Source organism: Pyrgilauda ruficollis, unplaced genomic scaffold (assembly GCF_017590135.1).
Source record: "Pyrgilauda ruficollis isolate IOZ18807 unplaced genomic scaffold, ASM1759013v1 scaffold40, whole genome shotgun sequence".
NCBI lineage: Eukaryota > Metazoa > Chordata > Aves > Passeriformes > Passeridae > Pyrgilauda > Pyrgilauda ruficollis.
The window spans coordinates 10,066,227-10,086,875 of NW_024525490.1; the positions used below are offsets into that span (position 1 = coordinate 10,066,227).

General features: G+C 44.0%; 1 protein-coding gene across 1 annotated transcript in view; it reads left to right on the top strand.

Annotated features, from left to right (window-relative positions):
- The first annotated feature begins 3,221 nt into the window (after positions 1-3,221).
- Positions 3,222-20,649, top strand: part of LOC121358847 (regulating synaptic membrane exocytosis protein 1-like) — a 117,900-nt gene continuing 100,472 nt past the window's right edge. The window contains exon 1 of the mRNA XM_041477333.1: positions 3,222-3,385. Coding sequence (XP_041333267.1) covers positions 3,222-3,385 — 164 coding nt within the window. The remainder of the gene's footprint in view (positions 3,386-20,649) is intronic.

The window sequence follows — 20,649 nt, forward strand, 5'->3', positions numbered from 1 at the left end:
TTCTAGTTTATTGCTCCCCGGCTCAAGAAAGACATGGACATAGAACAGCGAGTCAAGTGAAGGGCAAGGAAGATAGTTTAGGAATTGGAGCATGTCATATAAGGAAAGGCTGAGAGATGGAACTAGTTAGCCTAGAGAACAGGAGGCTCAGAGGTATCTTATAGAAGTGAGTAAATATCTGATGGGAGGGTGTGAGCAACACTGAGCCACGCTCTTTTCAGCAGTGCCCAGTGATAGAGCAAGTGACAATGGGCAGAAACTGAAATACAGGGGGTCTTGTCTGAACACAAGAAAACACTTTTTTACTAAGCAGATGACTAAGCACTGGCACAGGTAGCCCAGAGAGGCTGTGGAGTCCCCATGCTTGGAGAGATTCAAGGCCATCTGGATGAAGTCTTTAGCAACCTGCTCTAGCTGACCCTGCTTGACCATCTGGACCAGGTTGGCTGGACCAGATGTCCTCCAGTGGTGCTTTCCAATCTGAATGTTTCTGTGATTATGTGCTTTTCAGCAAAACATTTTTTGTCACAATATTGGCTTGGAGCAAATCTACACTCCAACTCCCATAACTTTCGAAACCTGTATTCTGCAAGAGTTTTCAGCTTTCCCTTTTAAGTTATAAGAAACTGTATATAAGAACCTATACTCTTTGTGTTCATTTTGTACTTTCCACAGAGCAGTAAGATTTCATGTGCTTGACCCAGTATAAAGCAATTAATACAAATACAGAACAGATATAATAACTGTGTCAGTAATTAATAAGCAGAAAGGTGAGTAGGATAGCCTCATGTAATATTTTCTTCATAAAATTATCTTGGAGACACTTGCATCTTATGGTCTTAGACCTTTTATATTTTGGTTAGTTTGTGCTTAAAGCTGTGATTCATGGACACTTGCTCTAGTGAATGCAGTTACTTGAGCTACATCCTTTACTTGGCATATTCAGGACCCCCCCCAAATTATCTGAAGGGTTGAGTATGGACTACCTATGTATACCTCTAACAACATGATCATTATATCTAGTAGTACCATTCCAGTCATGTTTTAGTTATTTCTGATGGTAAACATATGGTGGTACTTCACCTTCTTCTCATAATCTTATTTTTTTCAGTCTTGCTTCCTTTAGTGGAAGCTTCCTTTGTTTCCTTGAAGTGGCTGCTTGTTGTTAATGAATGGATAAATTCTTCAGCACCAGCCTGTTACATGAAGGCTATCTTCCCTGCTGGTCACAGATGGTGGGAAGTGATTTTATTGATTTGTTAGTACTTAGCTAGAAGGATTACATCTAGCAGTAATAATGTGGCCAGGCCCTGGGACAAATCACCACACGAGTTAGTAGAGGGTTTGTGTCTTAAACTGAGTGTGACATTATTATATTTACCAGCCTTTCATGGTGTTGTGCTTATTAACACCACTGTAATCTCTTCTGAGCCATCTGTCGGTCATTCAAGTTTCTGTTTTCTTCATGTGCTGGAAAAGCTGGGAGACTTCAGTTTCTGAACTGAACTCGGACATTATCCTACTAAAGTTCTGCTGGTAACCATAGTGCTTATTATGTTTTTTCTTTATAATTTGTATTATCAAAATTGTGTCCTGCAGAAAATCTCTTGGGGGGACACAGGCAGATGGCCACAGTAATTCCTCTCAAATTCAAAGGGTCATGAAGGTTCATGGCTTTCAGAATTTGTGTGAGAGGTATTGGTGTGGCTGGGAGAAATCTGGTCCCTCTCCCTATTCCAAACCTGGCAAATTTGGCAGAAAGAAGCATTGAACACTGCCAGCATATATTTTTTTTCTCTTTGGTTTGTGCTCATCAGATGATCTCTCTGGAAACCAGAGCTGTTTCCATGCTGTGACCTCAGCAGAAGCATAACTGAGAGGTCTTAAGTATCAGCACCTGTTAGCAGTAGGTTTTACCTCACATTTTACCTGAAAGTGCAGTTTTCTCTGTATTTTAACTTCGCATTTCTAAGTAGCCTGAATGATTTCATTCACTGACAGGCACATGTGTGAGCAGAGGACACTTCAGAGCTAGAGGCATGAGCTTTTGGCCAGTGGATTACATGCAGGTGATCTCCTGTAGAGAAAAGCTGTTGCGTTCATTTCCAGCTCCTCAAAATGAAGTTACTCGGAGCTAGTAGACCAGAAACTGGCAGGGAAGCGATCCGTGTCTGGACATGACGTTTTGTTTCATTAACCCCTAAGCTGAGCAGTCGGCACTGTGATATGTTTCGTTGACAGTTTTGGTGGGACACAGCAGTTAAAAAATGGGTCTGATCGATAAGAGCCCTTGTCACCCACATGAGAGGTGTGTGTGGACTATGACATGGGTGGCACTAACGGAGTTTAAGAAGCGTATGAAGAAAGTGCTGAAGCGTAGGACTCTAAGGAAGGGACGGTGGAGCGGCGACAGCGCTGGCTTAAGGCAAGAGGGCTGCAGCTGGGGCCAGCACGCCTCACGTCCGGGGGAGCGCCGGCAGCACTGGGTGCCCAAGGCTTCCCAGCATCCCAGCCAGCCCCGCAGCAAACCCGCACCCGCCTCCCACGAGTGGCCCTGCAGCCCTGGCGGGAACCCGGGCGAGCACCTGCGGTGAGGAAAGCTGGAGGAGGACGTGAGGGCGGCGGTGCCGGAGCCAGCGCTGCGGCCGTGCGGCCGCCAGGCGAGCCCGGGGGGCGGCGGGGAGAGAGAGGCGCGGCCGGCCCGGGTGCCCGGCGCGGGCAGGGGCAGAGGCAGCGGCGCCGCGCCTCGGACTCCGCCTCACCGGCACCGAGCTCCCCTCCCTCCCTCGCTCCCTCCTCCAGCGCCAGGCTCGCAGCAGCGGAGCATCGCGGCGGCGGCGGCAGCACCCGCCCTTCCCGGCCGGCCGGCGGCGCGCACCGCCCCCCCGCTCCCGCACGCAGCCCGCCGGCGGCGATCCGGAGCCCTCCGCGCCACCGCACCCCCGCCCCGCACGCCCACCGCCGGGAGGATGGGCTGCGGGCGGCGGCGCGGCAGCCCCTGAGCTCCCCGAAGCCGCGGAAACAAAGGGAGCGAGCAGCGGCAGCACCGGGCCGGGGTGGATGCAAGCAACCATGAAAGGCTGGGTCTCCGCCTCCTCCGCTGCTGCCAGAGAGCTGCCGGCTGCCGCTGCTCGGAGGACTACCCTGTGAAGGGGGCGGAGGAGAGGCTGGCTGGGTTCGCCGTGCAAAGGTAGAAGGTGTAAGGGAGAGGCGGCAAGAAAATGTCTTCTTCGGTGGGGCCCCGCGGCCCTCGCCCGCCCACGGTGCCCCCCCCGATGCAGGAGCTGCCCGACCTGAGCCACCTGACAGAGGAGGAGAGGAACATCATCATGGCAGTGATGGACCGGCAGAAAGAGGAGGAAGAAAAAGAAGAGGCCATGCTCAAGTAAGCAGACGCTAGTCATTCATTCATTCAGGCACTCATTCATGCACCGATCGCCGGCGGGCGGAGCGGGCGCTGCCACAGCGGGAGGTGGCCGATGCTCGGAGCCGGCCGGCTTCGCCCTGCTCGGCGGGGCCGGCGCCGCGGAGCCCCGGTCCCGCTCCGCTCCCGGACCGTAACTTCCTCCTCTCCCACCCCGGGCAGCTCCTCCCGAGGCAGCACCGCCGGGGGAGCCCGGCACGGCGGGACGGCGCGGGACGGCGGCCCTCCCCGCCCCGAGGGAGCCGGCGGCACAGGGCGGGCGGAAACCCCGACACGGGGTGAGGGGCGAGGTGGGATTCCTTTGGGGTCCCCAAAACCCCGCCTCTGCCAGGAGGGGCCGCTGGGTGGGGTTTCCCTCCGTGCGGGAGCCTCCGCGGCTGCCGTGCTGCCCCCGCCTGGCTCGGCCCCCGCTGCCGCCCGCCGCGGGGCTGGGGCGGCTGCCCCCGCCCGGCACACCCCGGCCCCGGCCCGCCTGCCGGCTCCAGGGCGGGCAGCTACGGGCAGCACCGCACTGTGGGGCAGCAGGGCGTTCGTAATTAGGAAATAGATGGAATTAGTCGCACTGCTCATTCCAGCGGGCGGGCGTGCGTGCGTGGTGGCGGGACGGCGGGGGAGTGGGTTTATCCCGCTGCCGGCGGCACGGGGAGGGGTGCGGGGAGCGCGGGGTGTGGGTAGGTGCCATGTTTGGAAACCAGATCCCCACAGCCTCTTTTGAACCTTTTCCCTCACCCCCTCGTCCCTGCCGAACATCGCATGTGATCACATTTTTTAGCCTCCTCCGTCAGTCGGAGGCTTCAAACGTAACGTTGCTGAATCGCCTACTGCGAGTGATGAGAATAAACAGATTGGAGTCGTGGCCTGTGGAGGAGAGTCACGGTTTCTCCTCTTCTGACAGCCCGTCAGGCCTGCTCGCTCCGGGCGGGAGGTGGTGGGAGAGGTGACTGGAACAGTGCGAGCCTCTGACGCCACGCAGACCCTCCGTGCCACAGGAGGTGTATCCTTACCTCACTGCCGCCTGCTTGCGCGCACCTGTGCTCGGAAGGGATGCGCTGAAGGTGTGACGTGATCTGGGTGTTTCTTCAGGCTGCATCGGAAATACCCACTTGAGCCATGCAGGTGCCAGCGCGTCCCCACGGCTGGGAGCAAAGCCCCGCAGGCTCCCGGCTTCGCCCCGTGCGCTGTGCGTGCTGAAGCTGGGACGGCGTTTTAGTACGTTGTTGTCCCTGTCCCTTCCTATTCCTTCTTGACTCTGAATTTTTACAGGGGCTGCTAGAGATCCGTGCAATGGTGGGTACTGAGGCCCTGCTGCCAGTGCTGGGAGCTGTCCGGCACTGTGGTGCTTGGATCTCAGTTCAAGACGAAGAGTTCAGTTTGCTGTTGCAGTTCATTGTGCTTGGGGTGTGGCTACCCTTGGAGGTGGGGTGATTGGAATGAGAAATGTTCTGTGAGAATGCATTCTGTTAGTCACCGTGGGGAAACGTGAGTGAAGGATCCCTCCTCAGTTTCTGTTAATCAGAAAAAAATTAAATAAAAGAGTAGCTCAAAGGCTCTAAACTATATGTATCCTTCTGTTCCTTGTCCTGCAGCTCAGCTACTTCTCTACAAATATTCAGCTTTTATTCTGTGAAGATTACTGGTTCTGTGATGAGAATTGTTGTAGAAGAATGCTATAAATCTTACAGTCACTGTGAGAATGAACTTCCTTTTGTAGAGATGATATTTTCTCAGCCCTATTCTTGTTAACACTGGGTGGAGAATAAATTTTCTTCTTTTTTTCTCTCCCCCCCCCGCCCTTTATTTTTTTTTCTTTTTTTTTTTTTTTCTTTTGCATTTGTGTTTCTGAATTCTGGACTGATATTTCCTTTCCTATGAGATTATGGGAATCTTCAGCAGTTTCACTAAACAAAGTTAGGACACTTAAAATATAATTTTTAGAAGAGGACAAAAATGGTGCTTTGTGAATTTAACTAGAAATTACTTTGCATTATCTTCAAAGGTTTGTAATGCCCAAATTTCAAAGTTTATTTCCCTACAAAAGTTCTTTCAAATAATGAGAATAACAGTCTATACTCTCCATTGGCCTGAGAAATTGTGATTTTAAATAGATTTCTCTCTTTATTTAAAGAGCCAGAAATTAAGGGAAAATACATTGAAAAACATACAAACCTGTGTACTCGCTTTAGCTGTATTGTTAGTTTGTAAAAATCAAGTCACAGTATATACATTTTTTAATGGGTTATGATTCAACTCTTAGAGAGAGCCACTAGATTTTCTGAGATTATTTGCCTTTTCGGTATGCTGAGCACTTACTTTCTTTTTGGCATAAGAGTTTTACACACCTTTCCATGGAGTAACTCTTTTAAGACTGGAATTTTGACAAGAATTTGCTTCCATAATTTTATAATGAGTTGTTACAAATATACAGCGGTGCTATCAGATGACACAGCTATATTGTAAAAGTCAAATATCATCACCACCCCTTCCTATTATCTTTGTTAAAAGATTTTCTGATTATCCAAATGTCTCAACAAAACTGCCACCAGTTTTCATTAAAACCACCTGGTGGAGAAATGTTTCCATCTGTAACACCCACATGCAAATCTGTAATTTTCCCTGAAAGTGAAGCTGAGAATCAGTGCTGCAAACTAGGCTACCTTCAATCCTGGGCTGATCAGAGGCCGGATATGTGCTGTCTCATGAATCATAAGGGCTAAAAAGGGTGCAGCATTTCTCTCCTGTTCTGGATGTCCTGATAGCAATGAAAGTTTCTAAAACAGTACTTGTAATTTTCCTTTCCAGCACTCCTCATAGCAGAAAACAATAGGAAGAAATACTGGTTAAATGACTATATTCTTCACATAAAATTGGTGACAAAATTGTGGATCCAGGGGAATTTGAAGTGCTTGTGTGAGTGGACTATATGGATTTCAGGAGAAGTGGAAGCAGTTAGGGTCATCAGTAAAGAGGCTGTGTCCCTCTCCTTCAGGTCTGTACCTCTCTGTCTTCCTGATCCCTGTTTGTGACTCTGAGCTAAAAGCCTCCTTGTAAACCCTCTCTGCCAGTTCATGCTGACATCAGCACGTACTGCAGCGTGCCAGCCGCGAGCAGGGCGCTCTTACAGGCGCAGGACTATGGACACTGAGCTCTTCTCACTGCCTGCACTGGAGCATTACATGCATCCTTCCGTCTGAGACCACCTGCTCGCTGCTTTCCAGGAACTTGCCTGTCTGTCACTTTGTTGGTCTGCTGAGTTTCCTTCAGCTGTGTGGGGCTAACAGAGCTTGTCACCCCCCTAGGATAAAGGTGTACATCTTATACTGGCCAGAGTGACTTTTTTTTTCTAGGCACACCTGGTCAGCGGCAGGGACCTTGTCTTCCCTGCACCCTTCTGATCCTGGATTTCACACTGCTGTGGGTGGTGTTTGTGGAAGGGGAACACTTTGCTGTCCTATGACTTGTTGAATACAATGGAGTAATGTGTTGAGGAATTTGGGCTTTTGTGAAGGTTCTTGCTTTTGCATGTTTTACGAACAGCTGTTCCTTGGCTTGAGGAGCACTTTGCCATTAACTGATTGCCTTGAACTTGCCTTCACATTCAAAGGCAATTTCTGCATTCCTTCTGTAACAGGGACAGTGTCACCAGGTATTCCTGAGACCGTATCCATGCCTTCATTCAATGAACTCTGCTCCCAGTCTATTGCATGGCACTGAAGACTCAAATCCACATAAACACTTTAAGTGTACTAAGGCACTAAGTAGAAACTGAAACCTCTTCAGTGCAGTCTCGCAGTCTGGGAGTAGGAAGTAGGTCCTCTATCTCATCTTGGAGCTTCAGAGCTTTGTATTTTGTTTCTCTGTGGCTGGGAGAACAGCACTTTCCTATTTGCCACACCTTTGAAAACTGCATGGAGAGCAGTCTGTTGGGTACATGGGGCTTTACCATGCTATGCTCAACTCTCATCTACTCTTGTTTCCCTGTTTCACACTGACTTTGCTAGATTTTGTGCATATCTCTGAAGACTATAGTCTTTATTATTTCTTTTAATAGTACTTGGCCTTAGACACCCAAGCTTTTGCTGTTCTTGTATGAATAAATGTTTGCATAGAACAGTAGTAACATGGCCTCCTCTGCAGACTAATTCACATTGGAGGCATTTTTTCCTTTTTTACTTGGTAGATACTCCTGTAGCTTGAAGGGAAGAGTTTAATGTTGAGTGGCTGATGCATAGCCTGAAGTCCAGATATTGCCCAACAGTTGACTGATATGACTAAAAAATTGTGAAGAAGCATGAAAGGGTATGTTTTCAATGAGACTGAAGAGCAAAACAAACCGTCATTTGCAAAAGTGTGTGTAAAATTGAAAGAAAAAATAATTTGAAAATTTAGAGTGTACATTTAAACACTAGATAGCCTGAGAGAACTATTTTGCTTGTGAGTATAAGGTGCCTTGAGCTGAAAAAAACACGGTTATGTACAGCAAACTTCAATCACAGAGAAATCACAGAATTATATATATGTGTGTATTACGATGAAGTTTGCTTATATGTAGTTGTGTGCCTTATCTCATTGGGTTAGGCAAGTACTAAGTGGAAAGTGGCGGCTGAGAACACAGCTAGTTGAGTTCCAGTTCTGTTCAAATTTTGGCCAATAATTAGGTGAATGCCTAGTTACCATGGCATTCATTTGCTGGAGCAAACTTAAGGGGGATAAAAGCTCTTGCTAAGGTTCTGATGGGACATAAGGAGGCTGTGAGATTGTTGGCTGAGATAGTGGCAGTAGTAGGAAAGTTAACTAAGACACAGAAGGTGCTTTGTAGTTTTGTAACTCTAATTGAGTAGCTTCAGTAGAGGGGTAGCATGTACTTGAAACCTTCCCATCTTAAAAGTTATCTCAGGATTTTTCATGGCAGTTAATAATTAGGGAAAAATTCATTCTAACACCCTATTTTGACCACCTAGTTGGCTCACAAGCATAATTTTAATAAAACTCAGATCTCTAGAATCAACTGGGATATTGCAGCTGCTCATCTTTCAGGGCTGCCAAATCCTGGTCACTTGCAGTTGATGAGAATATCTGTTTCAGGGTTTGCAAAGTGACTTCTCTATCATTTCCTTGGGGCACCTGGAAGCTTCCAGCCTTCACTACTGTGTAACTGAAGATTAAGCAATGACCAGGAGGCTTGTGCTCTCAACCAATTTTCTGGAGACAGTGTCTTTCCTTCTCCCTTTCTACAAGTTGGACCACACCTAACATGATTAGAAAACATGGAATACTGCTCAAAGGGGCAGCTGCTGCCATCCTCATTTTGTATAGCACCTATGGGCAACAGGAGGAAGTATGGTTCCAGCACCTTCTTAGCCTGTATGCTGTAAGTCCCTGGTAAGAATTGTGCTTCCATAAACAGCCGGGAAGGAAGAGGTAGGATCATTCTTCCTCCTTTCTGTTGAAACTGGGCCACTTTCCAGAAATAAAAGTGAGAGTGAAGGGGCCATCTTGAGGAAGTCTGGCTTTATCTTATCTTTAGATTGAAAGGTCGAAAGCCTATCTTTAATTCCACTGAGAAACAATGGAGGAATTGAGAGTTCTGGGAACTGGTTGTGCATTTGGCACCAAGGAATTAAAGGATGAAATAGATAAACAATACCCGATTCAGCCTCGCTCTTATTTATTCTTACCATGGCTGCATGAATCTCACTTTCTCTACAGTGGAGCAGGAGGAATGGAGGCTTCTGCTTGAGAGCATTTATTTCTTCCTTTGTACTTAAAGCAGTTTGGAACCACGATGTTTCAGACCCTATGGTGGTGTAGGGAGCAGAGTGCAGGTTGCTTACTGTGTGCATGGGTGTTTTAAGCGTCAAATCACCCAGAAAGACTGTTCAAATATTGCCTTGCACCTCTTCCTGGCAGTGCCAACTCTGATCCTGACACTCAAGTGTACAAAACCACGATGAAACCATTTTACTTCTGGAGATTGTCTGGTACAACCCCCTACCGAGAGCAGGGCCACCTGCAGCAGGTAGCCCAGGACCAAGTGCAGGTGGCTTTGGAGTATCTCCAAGAATGGAGGCTCCACAACCTCTCTGGACAGTCTTCTCCAGTGTTCAGCTAGCTGCACAGTAATAATTCAGATGGAACTGTTTCAGTTTGTGTCTGCTGCTTCTAGTCCAGTCACTGGGCAAGTCTGGGAAGAGTTTGGCTCTGTCTGCTTTAGTCCTCCCCACTGGGCATTTACATGTGTAAAAATACTTCTGGGTCTTCTTTCCTCAGGCTGGACAACCCCACTCTCTCAGCATTTCCTCATGTGATGTGCTTCTGTCCCTTGTCTGTATTTATGGCTTCTTGCACTGGCTCCAGCATGTCTTATATTGAGGAGCCCAGAAGTAGATTTATCATCCAGATGTGGCAGAAAGCAAAGATCATCACTTTCAATCTGCTGGTGATGCTTTTCCAGTGCAGTCCAGGATGGCATTGGCCTTCTTTGCCGCAAGTGTGTGTTGCTGGCTCACGTTCAGCTTGGTGTTGACCAGGAATTCTCAGTTGCTTCTCTGCAGGGCTTCTTTCCAGCTGGTTGGCACTCTGGGATTTTTCTCCTAGTGCAAGACTTATGCTGGATGTTTTCAGGCTTACAAGAGAGACCAGTATCTAAACATGTTCTCAAATCATTCAGAGAAAGGATTACCCTGGTCACGGCTCCTCACCCTGTCCTCTTTACTGCCCAAGGCCTTTGCTCAGAGAGGACAAGAGAGAATTTGAACAGTGCAGAATCTTTTGTGGCCTTTTGGCCAATGGAAGCATCAGAAGGAATTTTACAACATTTGAAGCTTCAGGTTTTCTTCAGTCTGAGAGGGCAGATATGGCCATAAATGTGTTTTGATAAAGCAGACAACTTGTGGTGACCTCAGAACTGCAAGGAGTGTTTTCATGCCTTTCGGGGTATTTTAGAGAATTGATAGTGATTTTTTCACTTGAGGGTGGACTGAGTTTTCTAAGGAGACTAAGGATTTGAAACGTATTCAGAACTGAACACAGTCACTAGCAAGGCAATTATGAGGCAGTCATTGACTGATCTACTGGGCAGCCATCTCACTGCTGAGGAGGAGCAGGAGACTGTCAGCAGACAATAGCAGATTGATAGGCATTTCTTAAAAGCTACAGAAGAATGGGAGGTGATAGGGGATGACAGACAGTAATAAACATTCCTACCATCTTTTAGACACAGGCTTCAGATCAGCAAATGTTGAGCTTTTGGAACGTCTGATGTGCTCACTGTTGTCCAGAGCTCTTTTCTGGCCCCAGTTTAAGTGGCTTTATTGGAATGCACGGGGCATTATTTCTGCGCATGCGTCTTCCCACATGATTCTCCACTTGATACAAGATTCTGCCGGAGCTTCATTGCCAGCTTTGTCTGACATTGCAGTAATACTTTCTAACTAAGAAGTCTGTCATTCTTCAGATTCAGGGCATTATCTGTGCCCTGCAGAAGGGTGAAGACAAAGACTGTGTCAAAAAACATGATCTCTGGGCAGGAACTTCTCAAAGTACAGAGTTGTTATAAACCTTATCTTAAAAGGAATTATGTAGAAGAGGCTTCTTCTTAGAGGGGGAGGGTACTATCCTGATGTTTATTTTTCTGGAAGATAGCAGAGGGAGAACAGCATTAAGACAGATTTGAAATTCTCAGCCTTGTCAATGCCCTTTTCTTTCTGAAGACTCATACAAAGAATTTTTTGCATCCTTGGGTAGGAAAGCATCTAACAAAGATGTAGCGTGCTTCCTTCATCAAGTGGTTACTAAGCATTTTAAGACTTGAGATTAATGCCTTAAGAAAAGGGTATTTAAAAATACTGCTGCCCTTGTATTCAAGCTTGTTGAAATGCAGGCATTATTGAGGATGGAAAATGACAAAACTGAAATTCTGTTTTGGGTTGCCAATAGTTAGAGCCAATTATAATTTCTAGCTCATTTTACCTTCTTCTTCGCTCTACCCACTGGTGACTGCTGCATTTGTCTACTCCCCTGGGCCTATCAGTTTTAATTAATAGATGTTAGCATGCAATTATGTTTTAGGGGAAAAAGCTTGCATGCCTATAGTCTGAATTCAGTTCCCAGCAATGATAAAACATGTAAAAAAATCTTATGTCGTCAGTTACAAACACAGAGTGAGTAGTTTCATTCTGCTTTTTGAAAATACTTGCATAAAGTTACAATTACTGAAATGATTTACACCTCACCAGATTTATACCTCTGTATGATTTGCCTCAGTCAAATCCAGGTATTAAATCTGTAAGGATGCAGATACCTTATCAGATCTCTACATCTGTCAAGAATTACGGTTGTTTTATTCCTTATTTTATACTTCATAGATATGGTAAAATATTATGCAATGTGTAGCTTAGTTTGGGAATCTAGACAGTAAATTTTAGTCAGACTTACTTTTGATATTCACAACAAGCAGCAGAAAATAATACAATTTATGAGTCTGATTTAATGGTTTCTTAGATAAGACAATTGATAGGATAGCATTGTAGTTCTTTGTACTTAGAACTGAAGTAATCATCCTCAAAATTTGATTGCATGTCAGATACTTACGTCCAGGCAGTTTTAAGCAAGAAAGCCATATTCCAAATATATTTTCTGGCACTGTTACAGAGGCAAGAAGCGCTAGCTGCAATTTTCAGAATAATGACATACAAAACCGTTCATGCAGTTGCCACTTCAGAGGCATGAAGAGACACGGCATGATGAGTAACTGTTTCCAGACAGTTCTAGATTGAAGTAGAACACCTACTTAGGTACAAATTTTTGGAGTTTCTTCACATTATGTGTGTCTCATTTTCAGTGTCAGGACTTTGTACATTTTGCCTATGGTAAGCACTGTTCATACTATTGAAGATAAGGGAATGTAGCTGTCTGTATATGGAGTTTTTTCAGATATCCGTAATAAAAATGTAGTGTTAGAAATCTCCTAATGTTTTCGTCTGTCTTTCCTATATTAAGGCCTCCTGGAGTCACTGAAGATCACTATGTGCCCTGAGAGTTGCTTTTTGATCAGGGATGAGCCTAGCAGACAGAACTACACTTCCTAGTGATAACCGTGGTGGATTTAGCAAATTAACTGTTTCAAATATTGAGGATCTGAGGTGTAATGAAAAAATAATTTTCTATGTATTTTGGGCTTTAGATAAACACTAACTTCTAGTGACTTTCTAGAATGGTTGTTTAAATGCCTTGCTTCAGAATAGTTATTTACTTTAAGATCCTTAATTGAGAGTTAGTTTTCAAACTTCATTATGTGAAATTTATTAGGACATTGGTCATGAATGGAGCACAGCCCAACAACACTATTTTAGTGTAAGTACTATTATATTGAGAGAAAAAGGGTACTGCTTTTAGCAAGAAGCAGAGCACTCTGTTTGTTCTGAAAATTGCTAATGGAAGTCTTCACACGCTTGAACGACCTAAGTGTGAAGTGTCTTCTTAAGTGTTTCTTTAGGTTACCAGTATGGCATACTCTGAATTGATCAAAGTATTTATGTATCCAAAACTCTGTCTACATCTTATTCTATAAAGGTCTAATAAAAGATCATACCTTTTTTTTTTAACTTTCTTTGGACTGTGAGCTTAGCAAACACTAAAAATCTTGTAGCCACTGCTCATGAAGATTTTGCCTGTATTTTTGTAACATATATATTAATTTAAACATCTTTGAATATACTGTGAAGGGTTCAAAATCGTATCTATAGACTAGATTTTGTAATACTTCTATTGATACATCATTCTTTTTCCAGATACTTAAGAGAATCTATGGTCCTACACTATGCAAACAATCCAAAGTTTTCACTGTGAACTGCTTACATCTGTGGGTATTAGTCATGTTAAAGATTAAATGTTTAGTAATAGGATTTTGAAAGAAATTACAATGAAGCAGTTTATGTAAGAAAAGGCCAGTCTGAGAGCTGAATGACTGAATATTTTACTTGTGTTTTGAGCCACGATTTTTTAGTGTAACTATTTTCTTTTAGTGATTCAATTGGTCTTGGAAAAAGCATCAAGACCTACGCAAAATCACATGTAATAACTGTCTGAGTTTTCTCATCTGTTTCTTTGCACAATTTCTTTAGCACTTGAAAATCTTAAGAAAGCAGAATATTTTTAAATTTATATTCATTATTCTCTACATTTTTAATTAGCCTTTTATATGAAGTTACATTCAAAGTAAAGTCATTGCACTTTTGCTTATTTGTAGTATTAAATTTAGAATTATTTTAACATTTGACATTGGGAGACTTAAGTTTTTTACTGATTAAATGATATTGCACAGGTGTATATGAAAAATGTGAGAGCTTGAGCAGTAAAATAATGTGAAAAAGCTATAAGTATTTTACTTACTTTTAGTGATGAGTCTCCTTGGTACAGTTATTTATTGCAGAAAGTTTGACATTGCATGGCAAACTTCAGCGGTACAGCTTAATGTTCTGCTGGTCATGTGTTTTTAGCTATAGACATAGAACGGGAAGGCAGCTGTTTGATGGAGCACATGGAGCATGAGCTGAGGCAGTTTAGAAGAAAGGACAGAATTTATGAGGGCTCTAGATCATCCTAGGTTAACTCTATTGATTTTGGCCCAGGATGCTACCTGCGAAGTGTCAGGGTAATGGGTTTGCATTTTATGGATGAGAATTAAAAGAGGTTTTATATGTGTATTTGTGCTTGTGCCTAAGAATATGGAACTAGGCAGTACAGAAATATGTACAAGTTGCTTTATGGACTTTAATTGCAACATTGTGTTGCTTAGTGTTGCTGCAAACATGCAGAGTACGTTGGTGAAAGTTGTTAAAGAGCTGAAAATTAGGGACAATTTTGCCTGCAATCATATCTTAAGGACAAGTGACACTGTTGCTGCCATGGACCAGCAAAACATTATATTTCTGTGGCCCTCTGTCTCTGCTGAGTTTGATTAACTGTGGTGACTCTCTGCCTTGAACAAGTCTCACTGGAAGCACATCTGTTAACTGGAGTAAAACCAAAGAGTTCTTCAGTCTGTTGAAATGGAATATCTCTGTGTAAATCTTGTGTTTTGCAGGCCGAAGTACATTTTACCAAAAGGCTTCCAGTAATTGTACAGTTACACCCCAAGCCTTACATAGAAAGTAAGCCTAAGAAAAGTGAAACCAAGGCATAGCTACCTGCTTTTCTGAAAAAAACAAAACCAGAACCAACCAAACAAAAAAGCACCCCACTTTACTTACCACTGTTCAGAAGTGTACCTGTATTTTTTTAATTACTTTGTGTTCTGCATATCCCCAACTTCCTGCAGTCTTAATAGTGTAGTTTGTTTTCCTTTGGTTTCTCCAAGAGGCTGTTTTTCAATATACTCACAGAAAGGAACTGTATTTACTCAAAGGTGGAAATTGCAGAATTATATCAATTGATTCTGCTAGTGTATATGTAAAAAGTGTGTAAATTTCTTTGATATTAAATGCATAGTACATTTTTCGTGTATTTCAGAGCAAAATTAGATATTGATTTTTTGATGAGAAATCTATTCTAAGAATATAGAACCTCACTAATATATTATGATTCTTGTATTTTGTGTTTTTAAATGATATTATATTGATTGTAGATTTTTAAATTTAAAAACTCACTTTTTCAAGAAAAATATCTTCATAATTTATCTTGCAAAGGGTTTTTATATCTTTATTCATTAGCTTAAAGCAAAACATCACCCCTTAAAAAGGTATTTTTCAAACAATTATCCACTTAATATAAAAAAACTATCAACACAATTTCTTGGGAGTTGACTGATCAGTTCAGGGATTCAGCAAGAATTTACAGGTTTGTTCACTTGTAATCTCCATTTTTCTGGTGGGCCTGTTTCTAGTTTTAAGCTTGTCCCTGTCTGACCAGGTTTAAGTAGTTCATGTACAAAAGGAGCTGGGGAGTTCTGGTTACATGGCTGGTGAGACAGTGCTCTATCTTTCATTCAGCCAAGGTGATCTGAGTCTTTCTATCTTGGTTTTTGCTCTGTATGGGATCAAAAGGAAAAAAAAACCTGAGATTTTGGTGATGTAAAGTAAAATTAATGACATGAACAATGTGAGGGAAGGGTCTTGAGGAGAACAGTAACAACAGGAATGCTCCTTGTTATGAAGGGGGTTTGCCCCCTTAGTTTTTTACAGGGTTTGTAGATTGGGATTGTTTTCAGTTCTATCCTTGAAAAATTTTTGTTCATGTATTTTTTTCTGCCTGCATATAAGTGTTTGCCACATTTCTCTGAAACCAAGACCTGGACAGAGTGATTCATGGCTTTTGTCTCATTCTGTTTAGATTACTGCAAAGTATTGTACTGGGATTAGCCTTGAAACCTCCTGTTGATCTCATACTGTTCCTTTTTACTTTTCCCTTTGCTTCCTATTACTTTTCATCTTAATACAAAGCTTTCCTTCCCGTGTACTGGTAGACTAAGACCACAGAAGAGAGCCTTATTTAAAGTAGAAAAGGCAGGTAACTTTTACATACAGCTCTAGTGAAGAAGACCTAAATTTGAAAGCTTTCTATGAAAGCCAAAGTTTGTTGAACTTTTTGTGAGGGCAGCTCACTAGTTATGTGGAAGTTGCAGGGATGGAAAGGAAGTAGTCCTCCTGGCAATTTACTTAATGGTGTGAAATACCAGTTGTTAAAATTTGAAGACAGGCACTTGCATGTCTGGAATTCATAAATAAACCAAGAAAATCAATAAGTGACTTTGGCAACTGCCACCCTTTTGACTCCTTTGTCAGGGGCCAAGAACTGAATGAACAAGAAAATTAAAAGTGTTTTCCCTGAAGGAAAAGGAAAAGTACATTTTCCTCCAGGCTGAAGTTGAGGCGACAGAGAGTACAGGAAAGCTTTTATTGCTGTGTGCTCTGCTGGGTTCACTGTGGCTGGATGCTGGGTGGCTACCAAAGCTGCTCTGTTGTTCCCTTCCTCAGCTGGGCAGGGGAGAGAAAATATAATGAAAGGCTCATGGGCCCAGATAAGAACAAGGGGAGATCACTGAGCAGTTACTGTCACACGCAAAATAGACTCAGCTTGGGGAAATCCATTTAACTTACTGCCAGTCAGAATCAGTAGTAGTAATGATAAATAAAACCAAATCTTAAAACCCACCCTTCCCTTCTTACTGGGCTCAACTTCACTCCTGATTTTCTCTATCTTCTCCCTCAGAGCAGCATAGGGATGGGAAATGGGGGCTGCAGTCAGTTTATCGCATGTTGTCTCTGCCATTCCTTCTTTTTCAGGGGAGAACTCCTCACAGTCTTCCCCTGCTCCAGTGTGGAGCAGATCATCTTGAGTGCCATCATGCAGTGCGTGTAGGACAACCAGGGGATCAGGCCCAGCCAGCCTGGGTTTAGGAAAGGCAGGTCCTGCATGACTGACCTGATCTCCTTTAATGACCAGGTGACCTGCCTAGTGGATGAAGGAAAGATTGTGGATGTAGTGTACCTGGAGTTCAGTAAAGCTATTGACACTGACTTCCTCTGGAGAAAATGGCAGCCCATGGCTTAGACAGGTAACCTCTTATCTGGGTTAAACTGGCAGGATGGCCAGGCTCAGAGGGTTGTGGTGAGTGGAGTCACATCCAGCTAATGGCTGGTCACTAGTTGTGTTCTCCAGGACTTGGTATTGGGGCCAGTCCTGTTTAATGTCTTTATCTGGTTGAGGAGATTGAGTGCACCCTCAGTAGGTTTACAGCCAGTGCCAAGGTGGGTGGATGTGCTGATCTGCTGGAGGGCAGGAAGGATCTGGACAGCCTGGATCAATGGGCCAGAGCCTACTGTACGAGGCTCAACATGAGGCCAGGAGCTGGGTCCTTCTCCTGGGTCACAACAACCCCAGGCTGTGCTACAGGCTGGGGTCAGAGTGGCTGAAAAGCGACCCAGGGAAAAGGACCTGGAGCTGCTGGGCGATATTGGCTGAGTATGAGCCAGTGTGTGTGCCCAGGTGGCCAAGAAGGCCAATGCCATCCTGGCCTGTGTCAGCAATAATGTGGCCAGCAGGACCAGGACAGTGATTGTAGCCCTGTACTTGGCACTGGTGAGGCCACACCTTGAGAGCTGTGTCCAGTTTTGGGCCCCTCACTACAAGAAGGACTTTGAGGTGCTGGAGTGAGTCCAGAGAAGGGCAGCAGAGCTGGTGAAGGGTCTGGAGCACAAGTCCTGTGAGGAGCAGCTGAAGGACCTGAGTATTTAGCTGGAGAAAAGGAGGCTCAAGGGTGATCTTATCCCTCTCTACAACTGCCTGAAAGGAGTTTGCAGCCAGGTGGGAGTAGGGCTCTCCTCCAGGGCAATCAGCGACAGGAGAACAGGAGGTGTTGTCAAGCTGTACAATTGGAGGTTCAGGCTGGACATCAGGAAGAATTTCTTCATAGAAAGGGTGGTTAAGCATTGGAGTGAGCTGCCCAGGGAAGTGGTTGAGTTGTTGTCCCTGGAAGTGTACAAGAAAGGACTGGATGTGGCACTTGGTGCTAGGGTTTAATTGACAGGGTGACATTTGGTGTAAGGCTGGACTCAGGGATCTTGAAGGTCTTTTCCAACCTTAATGACTTTATGATTCCATGATTATCCCAGCAGCCCTAACAATTACACTGATGGGCTTGGCCTTGGCGAGTGATCGGTCCATCTTGGAAGGCAGGTGGCACTGGCTTTGTTGGACATGGGGAAGACTTTGAATCACCCTGTAGAACCCCAGCTACCAAAACCTTGCCACACAAACTCAATGCAGTTCCACAGTTTGTCAGAATCTAGCAGTCTGAAAGTTTTTTTATACTGTGAAGTTAAGTCTTTCTTATTTGGTAGCAAAATATCCTTAGGAGAGCTGCATGCCAGGGCGGTCAGCATCCTATTTTTATAAGTTCCCAAAATATGTTTTGTTTTATGTTGTAAGCCTGAAAAGTACTACTAGAGTTTGTTCTCTAGAAGACTGTTCAAATCATGACCTATAGTAATATGGTTCTTCCCAGCTGAATTCATAGCAGTTTATAAAGTTAGAATATATGATTCTTTATCTCACACTGTATTTTTCATTAAGGCTTTCAACTTTACTTACCTTCCAGATGTTTTAATCATGGTGGTTATATGGATATATATTACGTCTATTTCTGACTTATTACATACAGTGTATCTAGGACATCAGAGTTCAATCTGTAATATTTTAGGAACATGTGTAGTTTTTCTTTTTCCTCATTCCAGGCATTATAATCATATTCTTAATAAAATAAAATCTTAGCCAAATCAAGCTGGGTTAAGGAGCCATTCTTAACATAATAAATTGCATTTCTGTTTAAAGTGAGCTTCCTGGAAAATTATAAGGAAAATGCAGTGTTGTTCAATACAAATGTCAAGCTCAGTTCATAAAAAGTTGCTGAGAGGACAAACTGTAGTCAGTGTTCAGAGATACAAAGCACTGTCCAGTCGTGGCAAAGGGTATGTCTGACTGTCCCTGGGAGTGTGGAGACAGCACTGAAGCCGTGCTGTTGTTTCCCAGGAGAGAATTTGGTTGTCTCAACACTGCTGGTGTTTGAGATGTCCAATGGTACTAATCCTTGGCTTTAGGAGTGAGGAGTGGGTGGGAAGCTGGTTGCTGTTGTAAACCCACTTTTGTAGCTGTGGGCAGCAGGGAGTGGAGGGAGCCTGGAAGCAGGTGTTGGATTCTGGAGCTGACCAACAGGGAGCTCCCTTGAGCCCATCCTGGGTATTTCCTCAAGTGGAAGTGGTTCCCAGACCCTTCATATTTCATTGCTGGACACAGACAGCAGTGGCAAAGGTTTCAGCTCTGTCAGCAATTCTGACTGGGTTTTCAGACCTGTGCAGCAGTGTGCTACTTCAGATCCCTCCTGTATAATTTTTGAGATCACTATCTTTCCTTCGGGGATCTTTCATTTCTCAGATAGCATTATGGCTGTTGAGGTTAGAGCATATTTCCTTCCATATGAGAAGCAGTATCTTTTCAATGTGAATTATCATTAAACTGCCATCAGTGAAACTGAGATTCTTTGATAACATCTTTATTTTATTTTATTGCATTAAACATAAGCTTCATGTTAGCTAAGGTGTTTTAAATGCCCTCAGAAGGTAACCACCAGATTAATGAGAAAAGTCTGAAAAATAGTCAGCATTTTGCATTGTGCTGGCAAGGCTATTCACTAGAAAAGATGTGGTTGCTTAGTTGCTATGGGAGAAGAGAAATGAAGAGAGAGGATGAGAGTGCAGTCATGGCATTGTGAGGGACAGCAGGAAAGGGGAAAGGACACAAGTAAGTAGGAAACTATAAGAAAGTACCCGTCCCTTAAGGCACAACAAGATAGACTCAGAGGGGATTACAGGCAGTGGGGATCAGAAGAGGAGGAATATATGACAGGAGCAAGATGTTAGGGGTAGGCTGGAGTTAGTTGGGATGGGAGTCAGGAAGTAGGCTGTGAGTGCTGCAGCTGACTGTATGTCTAGTACAGAACAAGTGTAAAATAGCACTTCTTCACACTGAGAATTGGGTAATGAGAAGTGATGGATCCTCTGGTAGCAGACCTGGGTCTTGCTTATTTATGTGTCTGTTTCCCTTTGGGCTTGAACTGGAGATGGTTAAGCACACAAATCAGAAGGATGTGAACATTTATTTTCAGTGTGATAATAAATAAATTAGAAGGCAAGTAGAAAACACAGAGGTTTAGAAATCCTCAGAGTGTAAGCCAGCCTCAAGATTGTGAAAAGAAGGGTCTGAGTCATTAGGTTCAGACACTTGAGCCTTGGCAGAGCTGCTTTCACAGATCTCAGCAGGCTCAGGTGGTAGAGCAAGAGCATCTGGAAACAGAGAGTAGTTTGACTGAAGAAGGAAGTGCACAACTCAGTTCATTTGAATTCAACATTCCCAGAAAACAATAATTTTATAGCATTATCTGATTACTCTTTGGCTGCCCCATACCTTCTCGCTAAAAGATAGATCCACATAAGAGATCTGGTCTGATATAAAAAAAATTAAAAAAAAAGGTTGGTTAGGTCTCCTTGTTTGTAGCAGAGGACTTGAAAACCAAAGCTCAACCACATCTTAGAGTTCCTAACCTGATGGTAGTAATCCACATTATTATTTTTCAAAGCAATTTGCTATGTTAATTCGGTCTCAGGATTTTGGATCTTTTTTGAAGCTCCAGAATTGGCTTTGAGTACTTGGAATTTGCTTTAATCTTTTTACCC